General features: G+C 46.0%; 1 protein-coding gene across 1 annotated transcript; it reads right to left on the reverse strand.

The window, feature by feature from the left end:
* Positions 1–3051: 3051 nt before the first annotated feature.
* LOC139412801 (glycerol-3-phosphate dehydrogenase, mitochondrial-like) lies at positions 3052–26760 on the reverse strand. Its single transcript, XM_071159522.1, has 16 exons — positions 26654–26760; positions 20956–21127; positions 20443–20567; positions 20059–20156; positions 19654–19817; positions 17372–17536; positions 17144–17288; positions 15116–15309; positions 14541–14675; positions 13920–14095; positions 12694–12825; positions 12346–12504; positions 10318–10430; positions 6642–6720; positions 6254–6352; positions 3052–5319 (listed from the first exon to the last, which is right to left on the reverse strand). Exons 1-16 carry the CDS (start codon positions 26753–26755, stop codon positions 5194–5196), a joined length of 2184 nt encoding a protein of 727 aa, XP_071015623.1. The 5' UTR covers positions 26756–26760; the 3' UTR covers positions 3052–5193.
* Between the last annotated feature and the right edge of the window lie 775 nt (positions 26761–27535).

The raw sequence follows: 27535 nt of genomic DNA on the forward strand, positions 1-27535 counted from the left end.
CGCCTTTGTCACATTGTGACGTCAGCAACTCTAAGACCCTTTGTGTACAGAAGAACGCCCACCTCAAAAATGTACTCCCACGGGGCATAGCTAACTAGTTGTACTTTGAACAAAGGTGGGCCAAGGGCAGAAGGCCTGGGAGCTATGAAGAGCAGAAGGCCTGGGAGCTATGGAGAGCAGAAGGCCTGGGAGCTATGGAGAGCAGAAGGCCTGGGAGCTATGGAGAGCAGAAGGCCTGGGAGCTATGGAGAGCAGAAGGCCTGGGAGCTATGAAGAGCAGAAGGACTGGGAGCTATGGAGAGCAGAAGGCCTGGGATCTATGGAGAGCAGAAGGCCTGGGAGCTATGGAGAGCAGAAGGCCTGGGAGCTATGAAGAGCCATCTTGGCTCATAATAACATGAATGACAGCTAGCATTCACACTGAAGACCGAACCTCACAATACTGGAGCCAAAATGGACAGCTCTTCTTTTTCAAGTGATGAAAACTGTTATACTCGTGAGATAAAACCTTCTTATAATGAACATTCCAGTTTTGACAAATTATTCAGATCAACCCTTCCATTAAGAGCTCATGGCAGGACAGGCAGTATGATTATGTCATATTGTCCTGCATCTGCAGCTGTAGTGGTTTGCTACAGAGAAGATGCAGAAAATATATTGCACAGATGCAGAGAAGCCAATAAAACTGCATTGTTGACTTCCCACAGCCATTCCCTACTGCCCTTTTCTAGTAGTGTGCAGTAGTCAGTCAGACACCACGGAGCACACCAGTCAGTCAGACACCACGGAGCACACCAGTCAGTCAGACATCATGGAGCACACCAGTCAGTCAGACACCACGGAGCACACCAGTCAGTCAGACACCACGGAGCACACCAGTCAGTCAGACACCACGGAGCACACCAGTCAGTCAGACATCATGGAGCACACCAGTCAGTCAGACACCACGGAGCACACCAGTCAGTCAGACACCACGGAGCACACCAGTCAGTCAGACATCATGGAGCACACCAGTCAGTCAGACACCACGGAGCACACCAGTCAGTCAGACACCACGGAGCACACCAGTCAGTCAGACACCACAGAGCACACCAGTCAGTCAGACACCACAGAGCACACCAGTCAGTCAGACATCGTGGAGCACACCAGTCAGTGCACACCTACACCAGTCAGTCAGACACTTGTAGGTGTACTCTCCCCATCTCTAATCCCCCTGCTGCCGACCTGCTGCCTCCAGAGATGGAGAGCTTTAGTGGTCATAATGCCAAGAAGATTTGTCTGATTATTCATTACAATTACAGTAATTGCCTCTGGTCTCGCTCACTCAAGGCCCTTTAAGAGTGGCGCTGGATGGATCTCATAGACTTCCACTGCAAACGCACCAAGTAATATGAACAGAGGACTTTAGTCCTGACATTCAAATCTCACATTGACCTTTAGGAAAGCCTGGTTGTGTGTGTGTGTGTGTGTCAAAAGGCTGCTAGCAATGGCCCTTCCATACTAGTGCTTGTATGTGAGACATTTTAGTCAGCCTGACATCATGTCTCCCCACTCTCTCTGACACATGGCGAGCGTTCAAAGCAGAGGACCTCTATCAGCCTGGTCTATCAGCCTGGTCTATCAGCCTGGTCTGCCCTCCCAGTTTCATTAGCAGCCTACATGATTATTCCAGGATCACAGCGCTTGCTATCAAACCGCAGTTCAAATTAGTTCAGGATCAGAGCCCCTCGTCCAACAGCCCCAGGTTGCTTAATTGCATTATACCGTGTGCTGATCACCTAGGAAAACCCATTACCTATTCCCCTGGTGCAGAAGAGAGCCCCCTGGATTAACACTGGGCTGGGTGACAGGAGACCAGGTATATTAAGGGCCTTTAAGCAGAGCAAGCCACAGATACTAGTTCCCTGTTCAAATGAATGAAATCAGACCCAATGAAACAATAACACATTTTCAAAAGCTTTTGATGGATTTGGGGTTAAAACCACTTTGTTTGAGGCAATCAGACTGAATTGAATGATCTAGCTGGTTTCCGCTGGTTGTGGGGGTATTACAGTTGGCTAACTGAATCTATACATGACCTTCCCCTTGGAGAAGATTAGGTTGTATGTGGCCAAATGATGAGGTTCTATACCCAGTGTAGAGCATCTTATCTGTACCAGTGACTGATAAATCTATCCTTCCTTAATGCAGGATCATCTAGACTCCATGTGCTTCATTCTGACCAGTCTCTTCCATACATGTAGCTTCATAGTGGTGCTAAGAACAGGTGTCATCTCTCGTATATACAGTTCTGTATGTTGACTGCTCATCAGAACCTGCTTCATGGAAGGCTGCCATATGAATAGATTTAGTGCAAGTGTCTTGGGTTTGTTTGTTACAGTTCAGTGGTTATAATGTAGGTACTAATTACCTCAGTTCAATGTGTAGTACACCTCAGTCTGAGTACAGTTCAACATGCAGCTGTTTTCTGTATTGTGTTGAATTATACTACCAAGTTCCCTTATGGGAGAATTATCATGCAAGCTTGTTATGCTCACAAATCTGAATGGCGGTAAGCGGGATTGTAAAAAAAAAAACAGGGTTTGCCGTGAAAACACACACGAAAACAATGTTGTTGTTAGCAACCAGATACATTTAATGACATAATTGCAGTGTGTCTTGGAAAAGCTTTTGAGATCGACTTACAGTGTTTATTGAAAAAAGAGGACTATGAATCTCTTTCAATCTGGATAAGGCTGGAATTTCATCCAAGCAGACACAAGCAAACATAGACAAAGTTGGCCCTGGCTGTCAAGGCATTGTACTGAAAACTCCCATGTGTCAAAAGACTGATACACATGGTTGGATTCAGTTACAGTAAGAGTACACAGCGGAAGCCACTAGAATGATTCTCTCAGCCTTTTTAGACAAAACAAGAACACACGCAAATTGTATTACAAACATGCTAACAAGACCAATATTAAGAAGCAGTCAGAACACTATCAAAAAATTTGATGTTCCTTTTATCCATTCGTAAAATACAAATTCTTTAAAAATAAGTTTTAGAATATGTATCTTTATATGCTTTTTAATAACTGCAACATTAAGACAGTTCAAATATGTAAAATATAGAGGAATGAGTTGGAATAGGTTCAATTCATATGACGTCATACCGTGTTTGAAAGCAAGGCAGAGATCATGCATTCCCCTTCAACTGCTTCCCTCTATAAAAGCACAAATAATCAGCAGAACTGCAAGTACTAACTTAGTAATAGTACAAATACTGTACAAGCTCAGGTGCACTGCAGACAGATAGACAGTGAAGAGACATTTCCATACAACACTGAAAAAGGCACAATTTGTAACTTTCTGGAAAGGTAAAGGTGGTCACCTCCAGTTTACAAACAAGTGCAGCGGCAGCAGCACATTGGACTGGAAATGAACGTTCCAGATTGTTCCGTTAATCCTCTCAGCATTAGACGTACATCTCATCACCACTCATACCTCTAGCTATCTTATCTTAAGTTCTTTGAATGATGGAAGGAGTGAATAACATTATAATGAATAAATATCTTCAATTTAAAATATATATATAATGACGTAGCAATAGCAGTAGTAAAAAAGCATTCATTCTGCCATGATTTAAAAACAGTAAGGATAAAGATGGAGTCAGTTACTTAAGGTGCATCAGACAGACCAGTGTATGCTAGCTAGCAGACAGCAGATATAGAAATGTTGTTGTCACCGGTGTGCCAGGAAAAAAGCCTTATTATAAACCGGGTAGTTTGGTCCTGTGTGCTGATTAGCCAAAACAGCATTTCAGCTGTGTGTATATCAGACAATATACCAACGGTATGACACAAAAATCTTTGTTCACTGTTCTATTTTTGTTGGTAACTTATCTGTACCAGTTTATAAAGCAATAAGGCACCTCAGGGGTTAGAGGTATATAGCCAATATAGCACAGCTAAGGGCTGTATCCAGGCACTCCACTTCGCGTCGTGCTGAACAGCCCTTAGCAGTGGTATATTGGCCATTATAAACCGGGTGGTTCAAGCACTGAATACTGATTGGCTGACAGCCGTGGTATATCACGGGTATGACAAAACTTTTATTTCTACAGCTCTAATTAAGTTGGTAACCCGTTTATAATAGCAGTAAGGCACCTCAAGGGTTTGTGATATATGGCCAATATACCACGGCTAAGGGCTGTGTCCAGGCACTTCGCCAACGCGTCATGCATAAGAACAGCCCTTATCCGTGGTATATTGGCCATATACCACACCCCCCTCGGGCCTTATTGCTTAAATATACAATGTGACTGCGGCGAGGAACAGTGATGTAAAGCAGCATGCTGAAGTCAGAAATGAAGACGTGGAAACGTTAAGCTTGAGTGGGAATAAACTGCATGGTACTGTAATGCCGGCTGTCCCTAACGAGGCGGAATCAGGCGCAACCAGGAAGAACTGGTTCTTGTATTGGAGAAAGGGCATAAGAACCACATCCAAAGTACAGCTCCAGTGAAATGTGGACATCCATAAGACACCGATAACAAAAAAAAGACGGAATAATATAACAATAAACTATATTACAAAGCCATATAAGGCGAAGCATTGATAAGATTATAGACCGTATGAACAGTGAGTTACAGCTTTATGTCAGAGGCACTGATTGTCAAACCATTTGACTTTGTAGTAGTGAGAATCCAGTGTGATGGAAAACAGGCCAGATAGTACCTGTTTCCCCTCCATGAAAATAGCAATACAAAGAATTATTATAAAAAATGTCTAACATCAAACTACTTTTTATATTTTAGTCATTTAGCAGACTCTCTTATCCAGAGCGATTTACAGGAGCCATTTGGGTTCAGTGCCTTGTTCAAGGACACACTGACCTTCCAGTTACTGGCCCAACGCTTTTAACCACCAGGCTACCTGCTGCCCCAATCTAGCCTCAACTTCACAATAAAACACTCAGGGTTGACACATACTCACCTAGATTAAATTAGGATACAAATCTAGTTTGTACTCTTGTTGTTTACAATATCATCCCTTTCATCATTGTCATTCTTAGCACCACAGCTCTGGTTAGTGTGGTGGTGTGGTGTAGTGGTAATGTGTGGTGGTGTGGTGTGGTGGTAATGTGTGGTGGTACGGTGTGATGGTACGGTGGGGTGGTAATGTGTGGTGGTGTGGTGGTGCGGATGGGCTCCCCTCACACCCCTCCTCCACTGCGGTCCACAGTCACAGGTCCCCTCAGATCCAGGCTCTCCTCAGCTGTCTTCATCAGGATGGCCAACCTGCTGTCAGACACCTGGCCCTTCTTCACAGCACTCATCAGCTGGGAGCAGGGAACAGAGGGAATATAGAGGATGAGGAAACTGTGGCATAGTTGTGGATGTAATGCAAGGTATCAAATTAACGCAACGAGATACGCTGTGTGTGTGTGTGTGTGTGTGTTAGAGACAGGGATAGAGATACATTATAATGCTGGAGCATGTTCTGATCTAAGCTCCAGGGGTAGTCAGGACAGAGTACTCATACTACTGACACTTGTGGTAGTAGTACACTGGTTTTACAGTACCCCAAAGCATTCTGGGATTCTTACTTGACCATGGAAAGTCATCTCCTGTCAACAGTTCTTGTAATAAAGGTATTCTCTGGTCCTCAGCATTATACTTCCTAATTGATCACATGATGACTACTAATGACCTGGAAGTACTGTAGCTCTCTCTCACCCTCATTACCTGGAGTCATTGTCATACGTTTCAGACTGTAATGATCTGAATCTGGTCAGCAGAGAACATACTCCCAGTTAGGCTTTCACACCTACAGCTCCCTTCATAGGAGGGTCTGTCATGCCTTGCCACTCGCAGAAGAGAAAAAACACCCAGCGAACAGAACATGAAAATCCCCTATTCTCCATTAATTACAATGTTGGAATCATGTAAAACTAATGTGAGCATCTACCTGTTCTGTAGCCGAGTGTTAGTGTGTGTGTCTGTCTGTGTGTGTGTGTGTGTGTGTGTGTGTCTGTCTGAGGGGTAATTGATCCTTCTCCCTGAGGAGTCTATTATCATGTTCTCCAGCCTGGTCTGTTTGTTCAGCTTCTCATGGTAAAGAGAGAGAGAGAGAAAGAGAGCAGAGATGGGAGAGGGGGCAGATATTGACCATGGGCCTGAGAATTAATGAGTCCTCTTATCAGTGGAGGGAGGAGAGACCATATGTGAAGATGCACGTGTGCGCACACACACACACACACACAAACCACCTACCTGTAAAAACTCGTTCAGCTCCACCTGTCCATTCTTGTTGAGGTCCACTTCGTTGAGGATTTCATGGAGAGCGTTCTCATCAATTTGGACACTGATGTTCTGGGAGGGGGGAGAGAGACCAGGGAGACAAAATATCAGGAAATGATGTTCTGGGAGGGGCAAGAGAGACCAGCAAGGCAAAATATCAGGAAATGATGTTCTGGGAGGGGCAAGAGAGACCAGCAAGGCAAAATATCAGGAAATGATGTTCTGGGAGGGGCAAGAGAGACCAGCAAGGCAAAATATCAGGAAATGTCGCCACAGCTCAATGGCCTTTGCACACAGTTTACATGAGCCCTGTCAGCACTCATGGATAAAGATTCCAAAGAGAGTTGTGAAAGTTTCTCACCTGTAAGACCCTCTGAACGTCCACTGTGGTGATAAAGCCTTTACTGTCTTTGTCAAACTTGTGGAACCGGTTTGTGTACCTGTCAATCAAAACAGAGCTATTAACGCAATCTGCATCTCATATCGTGGCAACATCTCAAGGGGAGTGATTTAAGAAGGTCAGGTGGGAGGGAGCAAGTGACCAGATTGAGATTGAACCCTTGGTATATCAGGGGTCCAACTCAATCCAGTCAGTTTCTTCCTTAGAACACGTGTCAAACAAGGCCCGCGGGCCGAATCCGGCCTGCGACACATTTCTATCCGGCCTGCGACACATTTCTATCCGGCCTGCGACACATTTCTATCCGGCCTGCGACACATTTCTATCCGGCCTGCGACACATTTCTATCCGGCCTGCGACACATTTCTATCCGGCCTGCGACACATTTCTATCCGGCCTGCGACACATTTCTATCCGGCCTGCGACACATTTCTATCCGGCCTGCGACACATTTCTATCCGGCCTGCGACACATTTCTATCCGGCCTGCGACACATTTCTATCCGGCCTGCGACACATTTCTATCCGGCCTGCGACACATTTCTATCCGGCCTGCGACACATTTCTATCCGGCCTGTGACACATTTCTATCCGGCCTGCGCAATGATTTGTGTTGTCAATTCATTTTGTTCCGCTTCCACTATAAGTCACACGGACCCACAGCCAGCCAGTGCGCTGCACTATAAGTCACACGGACCCACAGCCAGCCAGTGCGCTGCACTATAACTCACACGGACCCACAGTCAGCCAGTGCGCTGCACTATAAGTCACACGGACCCACAGCCAGCCAGTGCGCTGCACTATAAGTCACACGGACCCACAGCCAGCCAGTGCGCTGCACTATAAGTCACACGGACCCACAGTCAGCCAGTGCGCTGCACTATAAGTCACACGGACCCACAGTCAGCCAGTGCGCTGCACTATAACTCACACGGACCCACAGGCAGCCAGTGCGCTGCACTATAACTCACACGGACCCACAGGCAGCCAGTGCGCTGCACTATAACTCACACGGACCCACAGCCAGCCAGTGCGCTGCACTATAACTCACACGGACCCACAGTCAGCCAGTGCGCTGCACTATAACTCACACGGACCCACAGGCAGCCAGTGCGCTGCACTATAACTCACACGGACCCACAGCCAGCCAGTGCGCTGCACTATAAGTCACACGGACCCACAGCCAGCCAGTGCGCTGCACTATAAGTCACACGGACCCACAGGCAGCCAGTGCGCTGCACTATAACTCACACGGACCCACAGGCAGCCAGTGCGCTGCACTATAAGTCACACGGACCCACAGCCAGCCAGTGCGCTGCACTATAAGTCACACGGACCCACAGCCAGCCAGTGCGCTGCACTATAAGTCACACGGACCCACAGCCAGCCAGTGCGCTGCACTATAAGTCACACGGACCCACAGCCAGCCAGTGCGCTGCACTATAAGTCACACGGACCCACAGTCAGCCAGTGCGCTGCACTATAAGTCACACGGACCCACAGCCAGCCAGTGCGCTGCACTATAAGTCACACGGACCCACAGCCAGCCAGTGCGCTGCACTATAAGTCACACGGACCCACAGCCAGCCAGTGCGCTGCACTATAAGTCACACGGACCCACAGCCAGCCAGTGCGCTGCACTATAAGTCACACGGACCCACAGCCAGCCAGTGCGCTGCACTATAAGTCACACGGACCCACAGCCAGCCAGTGCGCTGCACTATAAGTCACACGGACCCACAGCCAGCCAGTGCGCTGCACTATAAGCCACACGGACCCACAGCCAGCCAGTGCGCTGCACTATAAGTCACACGGACCCACAGCCAGCCAGTGCGCTGCACTATAAGTCACACGGACCCACAGCCAGACAGTGCGCTGTAACATCACTAATGGCACTGACCAAGTCTTCTACCGGACCGAAAGTTTCAACGTGTTGTAGGTTAAATGTCCATGCCAAGTTTGGGTTCCAACGAGTCATTGCTGTAGCCTACAGGAAATGTCATCTTGACCGTCAAAAAGTTATAACATAAAGGATTCAGAAGTGGGTATACTGAACGTTACTACTAAAGGATTCAGAAGTGGGTTTACTGAACGTTACTACTAAAGGATTCAGAAGTGGGTATACTGAACGTTACTACTAAAGGATTCAGAAGTGGGTTTACTGAACGTTACTACTAAAGGATTCAGAAGTGGGTTTACTGAACGTTACTACTAAAGGATTCAGAAGTGGGTATACTGAACGTTACTACTAAAGGATTCAGAAGTGGGTATACTGAACGTTACTACTAAAGGATTCAGAAGTGGGTATACTGAACGTTACTACTAAAGGATTCAGAAGTTACTACTAAAGGATTCAGAAGTGGGTTTACTGAACGTTACTACTAAAGGATTCAGAAGTGGGTTTACTGAACGTTACAACTAAAGGACAATAGGACACACAAGCGAGTATAAATTAATAAACAGTTGAGTCATCTACTTTATGAAATCACAGCCTGATGCGCTCACATCTGTAAATTCAACATCAATTGCATTGCTTTCGTTCCGTTTACTGTGAGCAGCAGAGGTGTACAGACACATAACACAGTCCTAGCTAGGCTCCAAACATTTTGCAGTCTGGCTTCGTTTTTTTTAAGCTCGACAATGAATAACCAAAAAACTAAACCTGAGACAAAACGACATGCAGAGGTACATGTAGACCTATTACAGCGTGGCGGCAGAATTTGGGGTGAGCTGTTGCAACTTCTCAAGGGATATATTCCCTGTTGGACTGTGATGTTATGCCTTTCATACATTGTGTTCCAGAACTGTTGCTTGTATAAAGATCTGTTGTGTAAACAATATGATGATTGTATGATCACCTCTCACTATATAAGAACATTTGACCATTTATTCTTTGAGTTCTTCCCTGACTGCGATCAGAGACAGATCTACCTTGCAGCTGCTCGTATGCATTAAAGATTTGTATTTTATACAATTAAATAGTCTCTGTCTTAATCTTTGGATTGAGCCTCGGCTGACTACTCATCTACAAGACATGTTGAGTGCACCATTCAGCAATGCTGCATTCAACCGCACCAGTGATCCATGCCGTGCAACAAAAATGTAACATGTTTTTAAGTTTAAATGTTACAACAACCTAGCTACATTTATGTCATTGTTGTTATAAAAATGTTTTGATTAGGGACGCAGCATATTATGCACATTCACAAGCATAGCAGCAAAGGCTGGACAAATATTACTGAGCTCTTCTTTGGTTTTAATTTGTTAAAAATGCTATATACAGCATCCTATGTACATCATATTTTAATATGATAATCATATTTTAATAAAACAATGGCTAGTTTGGATCAGTTGTATGCACACATTTTTTGTTAAAAAAAAAAAACACACAACTGGCTATGTATGGCCAGCGAATTCATTGTGTTTTTTCAATATGGCCCTGTGCTGATTGAGTTTTACACCCCTGCCTTAGAGATTAAAGTAGACAGGAAGTAGAGAGTAAAGTAGACCAGAAGTAGAGCGTAAAGTAGACAGAAAGTAGAGAGTAAAGTAGACAGGAAGTAGAGAGTAAAGTAGACCAGAAGTAGAGCGTAAAGTAGACAGGAAGTAGAGCGTAAAGTAGACAGGATTTAGAGTACTTTGCCACTTCCTGTGTGTCCAGTGTGATCTCTGTGGTCCCAGTCAGCTGCTCAGAGCGGGACCTGTAGCCCATCTCAAGGTACAGGAACTTCTTAGCAGCTTCCAGCTCCTCCTAAACAAACCATGGTAGTGAAGATAAGTTACACTACATGACCAATAGTATGTAGACACCTGCTCATCGAACATCTCATTCCAAAATCATGGGCATTAATATGGAGTTAGTCCCCCCTTTGCTGCTCCTACAGCCTCCACTCTTCTGGGAAGGCGTTCCACTGTGTTAGAATACTACTATGGGGACTTGCTTCCATTCAGCCACAAGAACATTATTGAGGTCGGGCACTGATGTTGGGCGATAAGGCCTGGCTCGCAGTCGGAGTTCCAATTCATCCCTAAGGTGTTCGATGGAGTTGAGGTCAGGTTTCTATGTAGGCCAGTCAAGTTCTTCCACACCAATCTCAACAAACCATTTCTGTATGGACCTTACTTTGTGCACAGGGGCATTGTCATGCTGAAACAGGAAATGCCCTTCCCAAAACTGTTGCCACAAAGTTGGAAGCACAGAATCGTCTAGAATGTAATTGTATGCTGTAGCGTTAAGATTTCCCTTCACTGGATGGAACTAATGGGCCTATCCCGAACCATGGAAAACATCCCCAGACCGTTATTCCTCCTCCACCAAATGTTACAGTTGGTACTATGCATTGGGGCAGGTAGCATTCTCCTGGCATCTGCCAAACTCAGATTCATCCATCAGACTGCCAGATGGTGAAGCGTGATTCATCACTCCAGAGAATGCGTTTCCACTGCTCCAGAGTCCAATGGCAGTGAGCTTTACACCACTCCAGCCGACGCTTGACATTGCGCAGGGTGTGTTCGGCTGCTCAGCCATGGAAACCCATTTCATGAAGCTCCCGACAAACAGTTCTTGTGCTGAGGTTGCTTCCGGAGGCAGTTTGGAACTTGGTAGAGTGTTGCAACCGAGGACAGACGATTTTTACGCACCAGTCCCGTTCTGTGAGCCTGTGTGGTCTACCACTTCGCAGCTGATCCGTTGTTGCTCCTAGATGTTTCCACTTCACAATAACAGCACTTACAGTTTACCACAGCAGCTATAGAAGGGCAGAAATTTGACGAACTGACTTGTTAAAAAGGTGGCATCCTATGACGGTGCCACGTTGAAAGTCACTGAGCTCTTCAGTAAGGCCATTCAACTGTCAATGTTTGTCTATGGAGATAGCTTGGCTATCTCCATAGACATAGACACCTGTCAGCAACGGGTCTGGCTGAAATAGCCAAATCTACTCATTTGAAGGGGTGTCCACATACCTTTGTGTGTGTGTGTATATGTATGTATGTATGTATGTATGTATGTATGTATGTATGTATGTATGTATATATATATATACATACATATACACACATATACACACACACACAGTGTACATTATTCAGAACTTTAATCGTAACTAATTTAAGTAATAATTAATGAAAAGGGATCATAACTAAATGTAACAACAACTTAAGTAAAAGGAACTCATGCATCTTGTTAAAACCTGTAAAGAGCAGGACAACAGGAATAGCAGAACTGGGGGAAGGTTTACACACACACACACAGCCCCCTGGAGAGGGAAATCCAGGAAGGGCGTAGATCCTACTATTATACTCTGACCTAACAACAGTTCCAGCACTCCTACAAGCTGACTAGCAGCACATGGATTTAGGGTTGGTCCTATTCAATCAAAACATTATTATTAGTCCACTGAGTGAGAATGTACTGTAGTCACTGAATCATTAAAACAATGGTTGGATTAAAACCGGTCCTAAGTCTTTACTGGACAGGAAATACAGGGGCAATAATTCATTAAGTTAAAAATGGATATTAAAGCAAGTTGTTCTTTTTAAAACGTAAAAAGTATTTGGTTGTTTGTATATGTTCTTTAAAAGTGTTCTAAAATAGTTCCTGTAACACTGCCAGACAGTCATTTGAACTACAGTCTAGTAGACAGGAACAACAGTTTGTGACGTACCGTCCTCTTCTTGTCGCTCCAGTCCAGCATCTTGCCCATGATGTCTACGATGCGTGGCAGAGCCTCATCAGCAGCCTGCACGTTGAGGAAACCCAGCCGTGTGCGCCTGGCGATCACATCGATGGCCGTACAGGCATATTCCTTAACAGCATACCTCACCTGGAAGGTGGGTGGGTGGGTGGGGGTGTTTCAATTGGTTAGATAATAGAATGTAATAGAATGTAATAGTCTATGGTCATGATGTGTGTGTGTGTGTGTGTGTGTGTACATCAGGAGAACATAAAAATGCAGTATTTTACAGATCTGATGCAGTATCCTGTAGTAGTCTCAACAGAACACATATTGTACCTCACTCTCAATGTAAGGGAATTCAGAGACCAGTCTATTCCCTACGATGGGCCACCTCTTCCCAGTGACGCGCGCCATCTTGGCCACGTCGAATGCTTTCCCCCCGTACGTTGCTGCCAGGTGCTGTGCAACCTGTGGAATGATGGGAAACAGGCCACTATTCAATCAAAACAGCAATCCTTGTTTAAAGTTTTACCAAGACAAAATGACATTGCTCATGTGTTGTGAGAGGACATTGTGTGGGTGTCATATAATCAACGAAACAAGGTTTAGGGTGACACTTTTTGATTAAAGCCCAGTTAATGGTTTTGTTTGAATATGCCCCATGAAGACCTAAGGGCAGAAACATTGTTATAAATACATCACCTGGGGACATAAGCAGCAGTGTTAGGCGTTTTCCTTTCTGTTTCCCATGAGTTTGAATATGACTCACAGCGTTTTGCCAAAGACAGTATTGAGAGAGTATTGTGAAACGCAGCAGGCAGCTGTTCAAAGGCAACTCCTTATGGTTCGATACGATCTTTCAGCAGACAGCTCCAATGTTTTGGATATGCTGAGGTGGGTGATGGGTAGATACAGTTATGTCTATGATTTATCTTGCGTTTGGACCAAACAAGGGGTTATTGCTATTCAGATGGTTGGCTTAGCTCTCTCACCAAAAGGTCAAATGCTGTCAAAATATGAGCACTGACCTTTTGGAATATTCTAGAAAACACCCTAATGGTGTGGAAGGCTTTCTCTAATGAGAAGTTAACATAGATAGGAAGCGGAGCGCTTTCCTACCTGGTACAAATTACTTCTAAAACCTTGAAAGGGAAGTACACTGGTCTGGACTAGAGCCCTCAAACTCAACTCTGGACCGCAAAGCCAGTTCCACTGCATTGTTCCCCTCTAATCAGGGACTGATTTAGACCTGGGACACTAGGTGTGTGCAATTAATTATCAGGTAGAACAGAAAACAGGCAGGCTCCGGACCTCGTAGGGTAAGAGTTGATTAGCCCTGGTCTAGAGCCTTGGATCAATCTCCCTGTGTACTGCTGTCTTGTTACGGCGACATCATCTCAACATTTTCAACCCCCATCCAACCGTTAACCAATGTTAAATGTTCTGATATATGATATACAGTGACTGTGTAACCATAGTGCAACTGACAATGCCTAAGGGAGTATTATAGATCCAAAATGGCGGCTAAAGACAGAATGTCTATGGGAAGGGTCTGTCCCCACCTCATTCTCCAGGCCGTAGTCCTGCACCAGTCGGATGTACAAGGTGGGGCTCCAGTCTTGGCCCCCCTCCAGCACCAGGCCCACTGTCTTACTGGGCCCGCCCCCCAGCCTGTGGGCTGCAACTGCAGCGTCCAGGGTCTCCTCTGCCATGGAGCGGTACGTTGTCCACTTCCCACCTGGGGTGATGGGATCATCCACATGTTACACACACATACACACCAGATACGATAGGGGGGTAGGTAGCTTAGCGGTTAGTGAGTTGGGCCAGTAACCGAAAGGTCGCTAGTTCAAACCCCTGAGCCGACAAGGTGAAACATCTGTCAATGTGCTCTTGAGCAGGGCACTTAACCCTATTTGCTGAGGGTCACTCAGGAGGAGTTGGGATATGCAAAAACACATTTAAAATTCACACATGCATATAATACACACAAATCCAAACACCCACCAGATGATCATTATTATTAGATACAGGGCCAGACAGAATACAGGACATGACCTGTCCAATTTGATCAGGAAAAGGTCTATAGGCTAAGAGCCATTGACGGCTACGAACGACCTGGAAACTACTACAGCTGTATAGCACGTCATCAGGATACCACCTGTTTTAGAGTAGGTACTGACCTGCAATGGTGACCAGGCCGCTGTCGCTGACGTTGACTATGTGGTTCCTGCAGATGGACTGGGTGTCTTTAGAGTTGGGGTCAGTGACCAGAGGACGGATACCACTCCACGCTGCCAGGACATCTCCTCTCCTCACTGAGGACCACCGGGCGAGGACAGAGTCAGTATTACACACAAGGTTCCATTAAATCAGATGACCACATCAGATCACATCTTATCACAGAACCAATCTCATCTGCATGTGATGACAGAGATCATTACCTGAGGCACAGAGGCATTGGACAGGTGTTACATCTAATGACAAAACCACATCAAGCTAAACAATCAGAAAATCAAGCATGTAGTGTCTCCAGCACTTAAAACAATTACTAGCTACTGTGCTGTTCCAAAGTCAACCCTCTACGGCAGAGGTAGTTTGGGGGTTACGTACCCTCTATGGCAGAGGTAGTTTGGGGGTTACGTACCCTCTACGGCAGAGGTAGTTTGGGGGTTACGTACCCTCTACATCAGGGCTGAGGTAGTTTGGGGGTTACGACCCTCTACATCAGGGCTGAGGTAGTTTGGGGGTTACGTACCCTCTACATCAGGGCTGAGGTAGTTGCGGACTTCGTTCAGGATGAAGTTGATGTCTTCCTCCCTTGGGATGGGGTGGGCGGTGATGTCAGTGGGCGTGTCCGTCGTCCCGGCTATGGTCATCTTCTCCCAGGGCAGGAAGAAGATGACACGGCCGTCGCTGGTTGCCGGGTCCAGGAGACCCATGTTGTCAGGACTACAAGAACAGGGCAGAGGGAGGAGGGGCTATGGAAATGACAACTACATTTAGGAAGACCTGGTTGGTCAGCGCTGCTGAATTGAAATTCCCTCATTAAAAATAAAATTACAATTTTCAATTCATGAGTTGAATTTCAATTCATGACCTAAATTTACCTGGTGTGACAGTGTGGCGCTGTCCCTGGTCTGGTGTGAAGGTGTGACAGTGTGGTGCTGTCCCTGGTGTGAAGGTGTGACAATGTGGTGCTGTCCCTGGTGTGAAGGTGTGACAGTGTGGTGCTGTCCCTGGTGTGACAGTGTGGTGCTGTCCCTGGTGTGAAGGTGTGACAGTGTGGTGCTGTCCCTGGTGTGAAGTAGTGACAGTGTGGTGCTGTCCCTGGTGTGAAGTAGTGACAGTGTGGTGCTGTCCCTGGTGTGAAGGTGTGACAGTGTGGTGCTGTCCCTGGTGTGAAGGTGTGACAGTGTGGTGCTGTCCCTGGTGTGAAGGTGTGACAGTGTGGTGCTGTCCCTGGTGTGAAGGTGTGACAGTGTGGTGCTGTCCCTGGTGTGAAGGTGTGACAGTGTGGTGCTGTCCCTGCTGGGAAGGTGTGACAGTGTGGTGCTGTCCCTGCTGGGAAGGTGTGACAGTGTGGTGCTGTCCCTGCTGGGAAGGTGTGACAGTGTGGTGCTGTCCCTGCTGGGAAGGTGTGACAGTGTGGTGCTGTCCCTGCTGGGAAGGTGTGACAGTGTGGTGCTGTCCTTGGTGTGAAGTAGTGACAGTGTGGTGCTGTCCCTGGTGTGAAGGTGTGACAGTGTGGTGCTGTCCCTGGTGTGAAGGTGTGACAGTGTGGTGCTGTCCCTGGTGTGAAGGTGTGACAGTGTGGTGCTGTCCCTGGTGTGAAGGTGTGACAGTGTGGTGCTGTCCCTGGTGTGAAGGTGTGACAGTGTGGTGCTGTCCCTGGTGTGAAGGTGTGACAGTGTGGTGCTGTCCCTGGTGTGAAGGTGTGACAGTGTGGTGCCGTCCCTGGTGTGAAGGTGTGACAGTGTGGTGCCGTCCCTGGTGTGAAGGTGTGACAGTGTGGTGCCGTCCCTGGTGTGAAGGTGTGACAGTGTGGTGCCGTCCCTGGTGTGAAGGTGTGACAGTGTGGTGCTGTCCCTGGTGTGAAGGTGTGGTGCTGTCCCTGGTGTGAAGGTGTGGTGCTGTCCCTGGTGTGAAGGTGTGACAGTGTGGTGCCGTCCCTGGTGTGAAGGTGTGACAGTGTGGTGCTGTCCCTGGTGTGAAGGTGTGACAGTGTGGTGCTGTCCCTGGTGTGACAGTGTGGTGCTGTCCCTGGTGTGAAGGTGTGACAGTGTGGTGCTGTCCCTGGTGTGACAGTGTGGTGCTGTCCCTGGTGTGAAGGTGTGGTGCTGTCCCTGGTGTGAAGGTGTGACAGTGTGGTGCTGTCCCTGGTGTGAAGGTGTGACAGTGTGGTGCTATCCCTGGTGTGAAGGTGTGACAGTGTGGTGCCGTCCCTGGTGTGAAGGTGTGACAGTGTGGTGCTGCCCCTGGTGTGAAGGTGTGACAGTGTGGTGCCGCCCCTGGTGTGAAGGTGTGACAGTGTGGTGCCGTCCCTGGTGTGAAGGTGTGACAGTGTGGTGCCGTCCCTGGTGTGAAGGTGTGACAGTGTGGTGCCGTCCCTGGTGTGAAGGTGTGACAGTGTGGTGCCGTCCCTGGTGTGAAGGTGTGACAGTGTGGTGCTGTCCCTGGTGTGAAGGTGTGACAGTGTGGTGCTGTCCCTGGTGTGAAGGTGTGACAGTGTGGTGCTGTCCCTGGTGTGAAGGTGTGACAGTGTGGTTCTGTCCCTGTACTGTACCTGTAATAACCAGGGATAACTATGTGAACCCCAGCACTGGGCTGGCAGATGTTAGTGTTTTTCCCGTCGTCCATCTTCCTCAGAGAGTCCGTGAACGGTCCCGTGGCGTTAATGACACATTTGGCTCTGACGTCAAATTCATTTCCTGTGAGAGATCATAACTGTTTCTGTCAAAAACCACTGTCATACTGTGTCTTCGTGTGTGTGTGCAGATACAAGTGTGTGTACCTGTGATAACGTCCCTGCAGCGCGCCCCACAGACCTTCTCCTTGCCCGTCCCTGTGTCTGTTTTCTTCAGCAGGTGGACCACCTCTGTGTAGTTAGCGATGGCAGCACCATGTCTGGCTGCTGTCAGGGCGATCGCCAGGTTCATACGAGCATCGTTATGCTGTCCTGTAGCGGGGGGGGGGGGGGGGGGGGGGGGGGGGGTGAAGGGTGAGAGACGATAGGAGGGGGTCGAAGAGAAATAGAAACAAATAAGGAAGATTTCCTTAGAGGTGCTCTATGCAGAATTGTTCCACCATTTCCTGGTTAGCCTAATTCCAGTTTATGTGCCAAAACAAGCAATTATATTGTATAGAATCATTGTACCATCTAAACCGAAATATATTTTCCATAAACAAAAATATAGTATTTTCAGCTGTTTGAAGCTGGTGTACAAAACCCAAAGTAGAAAGACACAAAAACTAAACTTAAGAATAGAAGCATAGAAATAGCACACAGAACAGATCTACCGCTTCTCAGACTTTCTTTCAATGAGAATGACAGATCTATAACTCCCATTTCTATGTGCATTTGGTCAGGTTGCCCAAAAAGTTAAATATTGCATCTTTAAGAATTTGGAACGGAGCTTTTAAGTGCAGTGTGGCTGTGGTGTATCTAATGTGTGGGAATCCCTTGCAGGGGCATTTGGTTCATTGCTGCCCTCAAGGCCCGGTCCTAAGCCATGCCTGCTGGTGCTACTCAAATCACTAGTCAGAGAGCTTGTGGGATGGGACAGACAGCCAGGGCTGGGCTGGGCAGTGCTGGCTTGGGGTGGGCTGACGTGGGGCTGGGGTGTGCTTGGCTGGGCTGATGCCTCACATTAGGCAGCAGAAGGTATGACTGGAGACCCTGTCGTTAACCCAAAATATGATACGTCTAACAAACCAGTTCATGGTTGCTTGCTGAAAAAATACAATTACACACTTGTGCAGAATGAATTAGTAAGAATGAGGACTCCTGTCTGTGTGTGTGTGTGTGTCTGTGTGTGTGTCTCTCTGTGTCTGTGTGTGTGTGTGTTGGACCACACTGGTCTCCTGGGAAATGAGTAACGCTGGTGAAGTCTAAGATCCCACCCGGCAGGGTGAAGAACAGGAGGAGACAGCAGTCTGGCAGTCAGACCACGGTACTGCTCTCCTCTTCTCTGAGCCGCAGTAGCAGAGAAGGTCAGCTTTTGAAATGTCACGGCCGTGATTGTTCCAGACGGAATAATTGGAGAGAAAAGACCCCCTCAGCCTCCTGGGGGGGAGGGGTACAAACCAACCCAACACAAAACCCCTCTGAATATTCTCTGTTTGCTGTAGGACAGTCAGCACACCCAGAGACAATACATACACAAACATTCTGCCTGGAAGAAATGTTAAGCTACAAATATGTTCTGCACGTTTCAAATGAGCAATAAACAAAACGCATTCAAATAAACAAAATGCTAAAAAAATATCAACATGCCTCACTCTTCCTTAGAAAGTCAAGTGAGTAAATGTGATGAACTGTTGCTCAGGTATCTGGAGAAGAGGTTGTCTTTCCACTCTTGGAGAGACCTAGTAGAATCTAAATGTAGACTGACTGATTCAGGTAGCTTTCAGACACAGAGTTGGCTGTTGTTGGTTTGAAAAAGAGAGGCCTCCAGTCAACTAATGGGACATTCTCTGCACAGAGTACACCCAGATAGAGCCGGAACATCTGATTGGTTGTCTCCGTGCCAATCCAGGCCACGCACACACTACACAGCCTTGGCCCAAGGCGCATAGAGAGCACAAGCTGCTCGCAGACGCATTGGTTCAGGCATCAATGGACATGTGAGATCTGATGGCCACCGGCTGCCTTGTGTCTTGTCTTGTTGTTGACTTGGGTCACATTCAATCACACCCACACTAAAGAAAAATTATTTTGTTACTGTTGGGAAAAAGGAAGTATTTTTATGAACATGAGTTTTGTTTAATAACAGTGTAGGCTAATATGAATTCTTAATGTATGGCAAACCGGCCCTAGACACAGCCCACTTAGCAAACAGAAGAAAAGCATCTTGATAAATGAGACGGTTATTACCATCCTATCGGAGCATTACTGACTGAAGTGGTGGTATGTCCAACAACAATTATACATCTTAGTCATTTAGCAGAGACGCTGTTATCCAGAGAGACTTACAGTGAGTGTAACACATTTTGGACCAGTTCCCCGGATCCAGACTAAACCTACTCCTGGACTAAAAAGCCCTTTCAATTAAGATAATAATGAGAAATACTCACCATCATAGTAGACGATGGCTCCCACCAGCTTGTCTTTCTTCAGCATGGGGAAGAGTTCCAGAGCCTTGTTCTTACTGAGGACATAACTGCTCTTCAGACACTGGCCTCCAGCGACCAGGTCGTACATCTTTATACCAGCCCAGTAGTATGGCAGCTGCCACCATCTATAAACAGATAGTACAGTACATCTTTCTACCAGTCCAGTAGACAGAGTACATTCAGCCATTACATTTATATGTTGGTCATTTAGCAGATGCTCTTATCCAGAGTGACTTAAAGTCAGTGACCATTCAAGGTGACCATTCGAGGGTAACCATTAGAATAAACAACCACCACACACTCAGAACATTTTCAGTTGAAAGGGTATAACACTCATTCTACTAACTGTGTGGACTCATGTCTTACTTGTAAACAGGGAGCATGATGGGTAGTGGGGCAGACAGATGAGGGGCGATGTCTAGCAGGTTGGAGCGCTCGTGGAGAGCCTCCTTCACCATCATGTACTGAGAACGGGGGAAAGAGGGGTTCAGAGGTCAGTAAAATGGGTGGATAACATCTAACACATAACACAGTACTTGTTGGTAGAAGAGTAGGAGTATACCCGTAGCATTCACACAATAGCAGACCAAGGAAGGATTATGGGAAACACCTAGTGCCCTACAACCCTCTGAATCTTCCAACCTCTCAATCTCTTTTCAATGATAAAATGTCCACAACGGGGGAAAACAAAGCAATGTGATCCCAGAGGGAACCAACTGTCAGGCAGCATCGGAAAAACGAGCCGTTTACCTGTTCGTAATCTAACTTCATGATGGCCTTTTGGAGGTATCGTACTCCCCCGTGGATGAGCTTGGTGCTCCGGCTGCTGGTCCCCGATGAGAAATCATTCCTCTCCACCAGGGCAGTCTTGAGGTCTAGGAGAGCAGAGACAAATCAAGACAAGACCAGGATTTAGACAGGGAATGGGGTGATATTTCAGACTATATGGCACACTACTTTAAACCAGGGCTCATAGGGTTCTGGTCAAAAGTAGTGCACTATATAGGGAATAGGGTGCCATTTCAGATGCACCCTCAGAGTCAGAGTTATTCAGGAGGCATTTGGTAGGTTATGACTTCCATGTGTTTCTCCTGTCGTGTAATATGCATGAAGGGAAAATGGCAAGGCATGCATATTGCATTGAGGGCCTCATAATATTGAGAGAAGAATAGCCTCGACTCTCCTGCACATTGACTGAAATTGAAATGTAATTGACCCCAACCAAAAAGGTTTTCCAAAATGATGCAGTTCGTGGGGACTCACTGCGTGTGACAGCGTCTAAGGCACATCCGGAGCCCGTGGCTCCTCCCCCTACGACAAGGACGTCAAACTCCTCAGTGTCTTGCAGGGTGGAGAGCTGAGCCTGTCTGGTTGGGAGCTCATCTTTAAACGGCTGCTTTAACTCCCCCTCCGCCGCTACGTACGCCAGCCGTGCCTGGACAACATGCAGTACAGGCACAGTTACATCTATTTTGGTGGAGGCATTGTCTTTTGTGACAGACTGAAAATAATCAAGATTTGGCTCTGGCTTCAGAGATTAGTGAAAGCATAAAGCGATGTCTTAAAGCCTGGATAATCTCCTCTGGGATAGATGTGTCTACATTGTCACAGCAACATTGTCACGACCATAGATATCGATGGTCACAACAACATCAGGTACCCATATTGGTAAGGGTTGTACCCACAATCCTATTCATACAGAAAGACCCCTGCTTGCAGTACTTAGATAATAGCAATGATTCCTGGTGTCTGATTTGCAAAAGCACAAAAGAACTCAGGGAAAATAGAACAAAGTCAAATCAAGTCTGGGGACAAGCAAGTTAAGCATGGCTGTCGTAATGAAACATTTTATTCATTTTCTATTTAGCATTTTATTCTCTAAATGATTACATCGAGCTGCTGCGATGCCACTTGGTCCATTTGACTTGCAAATCTGTGAATGAAACCCGGGCATTTGTAATTTAGGGCCGTAACAGCAAACAAGATCAAATAATTAGTGTCTATTTCCATGGACGTGCATATTTAAAACACCCACAGACAATTAAGTGGCATTCTGCCCTGCAATCACGTTGAGTACATGGAGTCAGTGAGACAGTGGATGTCATGCAAATGTCCAATCGCCCACCGCCAGAAAACAGAAAAACGTTCAAGCTGAAAGAGAGAAAGAGATTGTGCCCTTGTCACAGAGGAGACCAAACAGACATATTTATCAAATTAGCAGTAGATTCTCCAGGGTTAGTTAGTGATGGCCTCTGTCGTCCGCATGCCTGATTGCAGATTATTATAATTTTTTCGGAGGTGTTTCACTTTTGCTTACCCATTTATTCTTGTTTGGGAGGAAGGTGAGGGGGATGATGAGATATTATACCAGGATACAGAAATAAAGGTTCACATTAGGACAAAGGGTCACACAAAGGGTCAGATGCTTTAGACAAGTGACCTGGTATGTCACTAGTAATAACAGACCATTGAAATAGAAGATATACTGTAAGACGTATTTATATCTGTGGTGCTGATTAGGTTAAAAGGTCAAGAGATGCACCCGTTTCTCTCTTTCTAACGCGACTCCTTGGCTATTTCAATCCCTGGTCTACAGTGATGCAGTGGTCACCTGGTCTCAGATCGGTTTGTGCTGTCAATATAGTCATTATCATGTCAAACATGTTCGGCACAAACAGATCTGGGACCAGTCTAATGCTTTTTCACACAGCAGTTGCCCTATTAATAATATGAAGTGATGCATCGCCATGGAAACATTGTGTATTTTGTCTAGTTCCCTGGAGTTTCAGACGCTATGTTATATGATCCACATGAGCTTCATCAGATTTGAATAAATGAAAAATAATGAAATAAAAATCAGGACTCCCATTCCTCCTCAGTGTTTTTTTGTTTCTTTGTCACCAAAATAGTGCTGATTATTTCACTGTACTAAACAAACATCAAAAGTCATGTTCCCTTCTTTTTTTTTACGCAAATGAAACAAGGCATAAGAACTTCTCACGTCACAAAGCTAAAGTCCATCTTACCACTTCATAAGGCAGTTTATGGCAAGTTGCGACAGAAAGTAAGCTATTTTATGATCAGGGTTGGTCCCATTGAAGGTCAACTTCACTCTACACAGCTACAGTCCCATTGACTGTCTTCATATTCAGGTCAACTTCACTCTACACAGCTAAAGTCCCATTGACTGTCTTCACATTCAGGTCAACTTCACTCTACACAGCTAAAATCCCATTGACTGTCTTCATATTCAGGTCAACTTCACTCTACACAGCTAAAGTCCCATTGACTGTCTTCACATTCAGGTCAACTTCACTCTACACAGCTAAAGTCCCATTGAAGGTCTTCATATTCAGGTCAACTTCACTCTACACAGCTAAAGTCCCATTGACTGTCGTCACATTCAGGTCAACTTCACTCTACACAGCTAAAATCCCATTGACTGTCTTCATATTCAGGTCAACTTCACTCTACACAGCTAAAGTCCCATTGACTGTCTTCACATTCAGGTCAACTTCACTCTACACAGCTAAAATCCCATTGACTGTCTTCATATTCAGGTCAACTTCACTCTACACAGCTAAAGTCCCATTGACTGTCTTCATATTCAGGTCAACTTCACTCTACACAGCTAAAGTCCCATTGACTGTCTTCATATTCAGGTCAACTTCACTCTACACAGCAGTCCTATCTGAGCAGCATAGTCTTGAATAAAAGTGGAACACATTCCTCAGTCTAGATAAGACATGCCCAGATGCATGTTGACGTTTATTGTCATGAATCTTGTCCTGGAGGCAGAACTGAGCCATTTCCACGAGACAGGCCAGCTGGAATGTCAAAATTGTCTATATCGTAAAAATGCATGAAAATACAAATTTGCTTTTTGGTCTTAATTTAAGGTTAGGCATTAGGGTTAGCAGTGTGGTTAGTGTTAGGCATTAGCAGTGTGGTTAAGGTTATGGTTAAGGTGTGTGCCAGCTAGTGACCACTCTGCAGAGCTGCCTACAGTACATTAGTCATCCCAATAAATGCCAACCTGCTGCCCAGATGGGCGTTCCCTATAGACTCCCAGGAGCATACCCTGCCATTGTCAGATGCTGTCCCAGCATTCCCTAGTAGACTCCCAGGAGCCTGCCCTGCCATTGGCAGACGCTCTCCCACTCTCAGTACTATCTATAACCTGCTGCAGAGGGACTCTGAGGTGTAATTTACAGGTCCTGACTTTAGAAACAGACTACCACAACCTTGGCAACATAAAGATGAGATTAGAAAATGTTATTGTCCTCAATGCAGCATACAAACTCAAAATCCATACAAGTATGAGAAAAACAAGTTTACGAAACACAAGCAGATTGTGTGAAATGCAACCCACTACATCACATATGTCAGAGTCAAGGCCCGCGGGCCACATCCGGCCCGCAAGAAGGTTTTTTACGGCCCCTGGGATGATCTTGATTTATTATTAGAACCGGCCCGCAGCAAGCCGGCAGCCCGCAGATCTTTTACACGCACCAATACTACATTTCCCACAATGCAAAGGTGACGCACCGAGCAGTAGGCTGCTTCATTTCAATATTTATTGGCACAGCAGTCGTCAGCATCACAGTAAAATTAACTTTCAGATACCCATCAAAAATGGCAAAACGGAAGGTGGATACTGAGAACCGGGGGTTTCAAACAAGGTGGGAGTCGGAGTATATGTTCACGAAGGTAGCTGGAAAACCTGTGTGTCTTCTGTGTGGAGAAAGTGTGGCGGTACTGAAAGAGTATAATCTGAGACGACATTATGAAACGAAACACGCGGACACACACGCGGACGCAACTGTCAAGGCCAGTTTTATTTTGGCAGAAGAGATCGCTAAATCAGCCCGGCCATTTACGGAGGGGGATTTCATCAAAAACTGCATGATTAAAGTTTGTGACGAAGTTTGCCCAGAAAAAAGGCAACTCTTTTTAAATGTGAGTCTGAGCAGAAACACCATTGCCGAGAGAGTAGACCAGTTGTCCATCAATCTAAAAGAGCAGCTTGTGAAAAAGGGAAAAGATTTTATTGCATATTCCTTGGCTGTGGATGAGAGCACCGACATTTCTGACATTGCCCAGTTGTCAATTTTCATCCGCGGAGTGGACTCCAACCTAAGCGTGACAGAGGAGTTTTTGGCTTTACGTCCTATGCATGGCACAACTACGGGGCATGATTTGTATGAAGAGGTGTCAAGATGTGTAAATGAGATGGAGCTGCCTTGGGAAAAACTCGTGGGTTTGACAACCGACGGAGCACCTGCGATGTGTGGACACAGGAGCGGACTGGTGGCGAAGATACGGGAAAAGATGCAAGAGGAAAACGCGACAGGTGAGCTGACAGCTTATCATTGTATCATACACCAGGAAGCGTTGTGCGGTAAAGCCTTGAAAATGGAGCATGTAATGAGCATCATCACGCGCACAGTTAACTTTATCAGAGCCAAAGGTTTGAATCACCGCCAGTTCAAGGCATTTCTGACGGAGTTAGAAACGGAGCATGGTGATTTGCCTTATCACACAGAGGTGCGATGGCTAAGCCAGGGAAAGGTGCTTCAAAGATGTTTCGAGCTTCGTGAGGAGATTTGTCTGTTCTTGGACAGCAAAGGGAAAGACACAACACAACTCCGAGACGAAATGTTTCTGTGTGAAATGGCTTTTCTGTGTGACATTACGAGTCATCTGAATGCAATAAACTTGCAGCTGCAGGGTCGGGATCGTGTCATCTCTGATATGTACAGTACAGTGAAGGCATTTAAAACCAAACTGACTCTGTGGGAGACGCAGATGCGGAAAGAAAATTTGAGCCACTTTCCCAGCTGCCAGACCATGAAAGAGAAGCTCTCTACCAGTGCGTTCCCGAGCACACAGTTGGCTGATAAAATAGGTATGCTTGCCGCTGACTTTCGACGCCGATTTGCTGACTTTGAAGCACAAAAAAGCAGGTTGGAACTGCTCGGTAACCCATTTGCTGTTGACGTGGAAAGCTCACCACCAAACCTCCAAATGGAGTTGATTGACCTCCAATGCAATGATGCACTGAGGGCAAAATATGCGGCAGTGGGTGCTGCGGAGTTCGCCCGTTTCCTCCCCGGCACAATGCCCCAGCTGCGCATCCAGGCTGCTCAAACGTTGTCTATGTTTGGCAGCACATACCTGTGTGAACAACTGTTTTCTTTGATGAACCTGAACAAAACATCACACAGAAGTCGACTTACTGCTGAACACCTCCACTCAATTCTGAGGATTTCTTCAGCTCAGAGCCTTACCCCGAACATTGATGAACTTGTGGAAAAGATGGGACACCACCAAGTATCACCCTCAACCTCAAACAAGTGAACATTACTGTGCAATCACATATTTAGAGTTTTTACTCAGTTCAAGTTTAAAAGTTAAAATTTAATATTTGTTTTCACTGCATGTTACTTCTCCTTAAACAAAGTGTTGTTTTTGATTAATAGATTTTTGCACTTTATTTTTTTGTATTTCAATCCAATTATATTTTAAAAATATTTCAGTTGAGTGGATGATAGAAAATTGCTATTATTGTTTTTTCTTTGAAGTAAATTTAGCCCACTTTTGCTAAAATAGAAAATATAGTCTACTGATGGTGCCTTGAATACCGGTTTCTTTCATTTAATGTTCATGTTATGGGGATATTTATATAAAGGAAATTTGTCTTTTGTGTCTGTTGAAAATTAAAGATTACTGACAGAGCCATAAGAAAATATTGCTTTATTTATCTGATCATATTGTAATATATTTGTTAGGTTTTCAGTAGGTTCAATTAGGTTCACTAGACTATATGCGTCATTTAAAAATTTTTCAATGAACATTCGAACAGTCCGGCCCTCGTCTTGTAGCTGATTTTTTTATTTGGCCCTCCGTCCATTTGACTTTGACACCCCTGCACTACATCATCTCAATGTCCCAGGCCTACCTGTGTCTTTCTGTATTCCGACAGTTGTGATAGGCCCAGAAGAGCAGCGGCCGCCCCGGTCCCGATGATAGCTGTCCCTTTCAAGGCCTTCCGGAACGCCATTGATGCTGTTCCTGCAGCACAACACACAGCAGTGGACTGAGTTAGACACACTGGGTTATATTGCAATGACATGACAGGTGATCATGTGGAGAGGGCGTGACAGGAGGGCAAAGAGCCAATCGGCTAGGGCCAGGTGCTGGGGGACAATGTGGGGGTAGGGGGGCATGGGATTCACAGGCAGAAGTAGTGGAGGAGAGTGTGGGAGCCCTGGGAGTGTCTGTGTGAGACACTTGGATGACAGCTGACTTTTCTTTAACATTCTTACTTGTCTGACAGTTAATTGTTTTTTTAAACCTTTATTTAACTAGGCAAGTCAGGTGACGGCCTACTCCAGCCAACCCCTAACCCGGACGACGCTGGGCCAATTGTGCGCCGCCCCTATGGGACTCCCAATCATGGCCGGTTGTGATACAACCTGGAATCGAACCAGGGTCTGTAGTGACGCCTCTAGCACTGAGATGCAGGGCCTTAGACCACTGCGCCACTCTGGAGTTAAGACGACACCTGGTTCACCCACTCAGGTGAAGTGACATGATGGCCACTTTCTCTCCATCATTCTGACAATCTGCTTAAAATACATTTTTTTCAATATATTCTAATCTACAACTGAGCAAACATCATAGTGGTGTGTGCATGCACACCAGCAGCTCTTGTTTCACTAGGCCAGAGGTAATGATTTCCCTCATAAGATGAGGAGAATTAAAAAAATGTCTGTCATTTTCTTATCTGTCATGAATGTAGGTAGGCAAATCCTTTTGGATGAGACAAGCTGCGTTCTGT

The sequence above is a fragment of the Oncorhynchus clarkii genome, chromosome 7 (assembly GCF_045791955.1).
Source record: "Oncorhynchus clarkii lewisi isolate Uvic-CL-2024 chromosome 7, UVic_Ocla_1.0, whole genome shotgun sequence".
Lineage (NCBI taxonomy): Eukaryota > Metazoa > Chordata > Actinopteri > Salmoniformes > Salmonidae > Oncorhynchus > Oncorhynchus clarkii.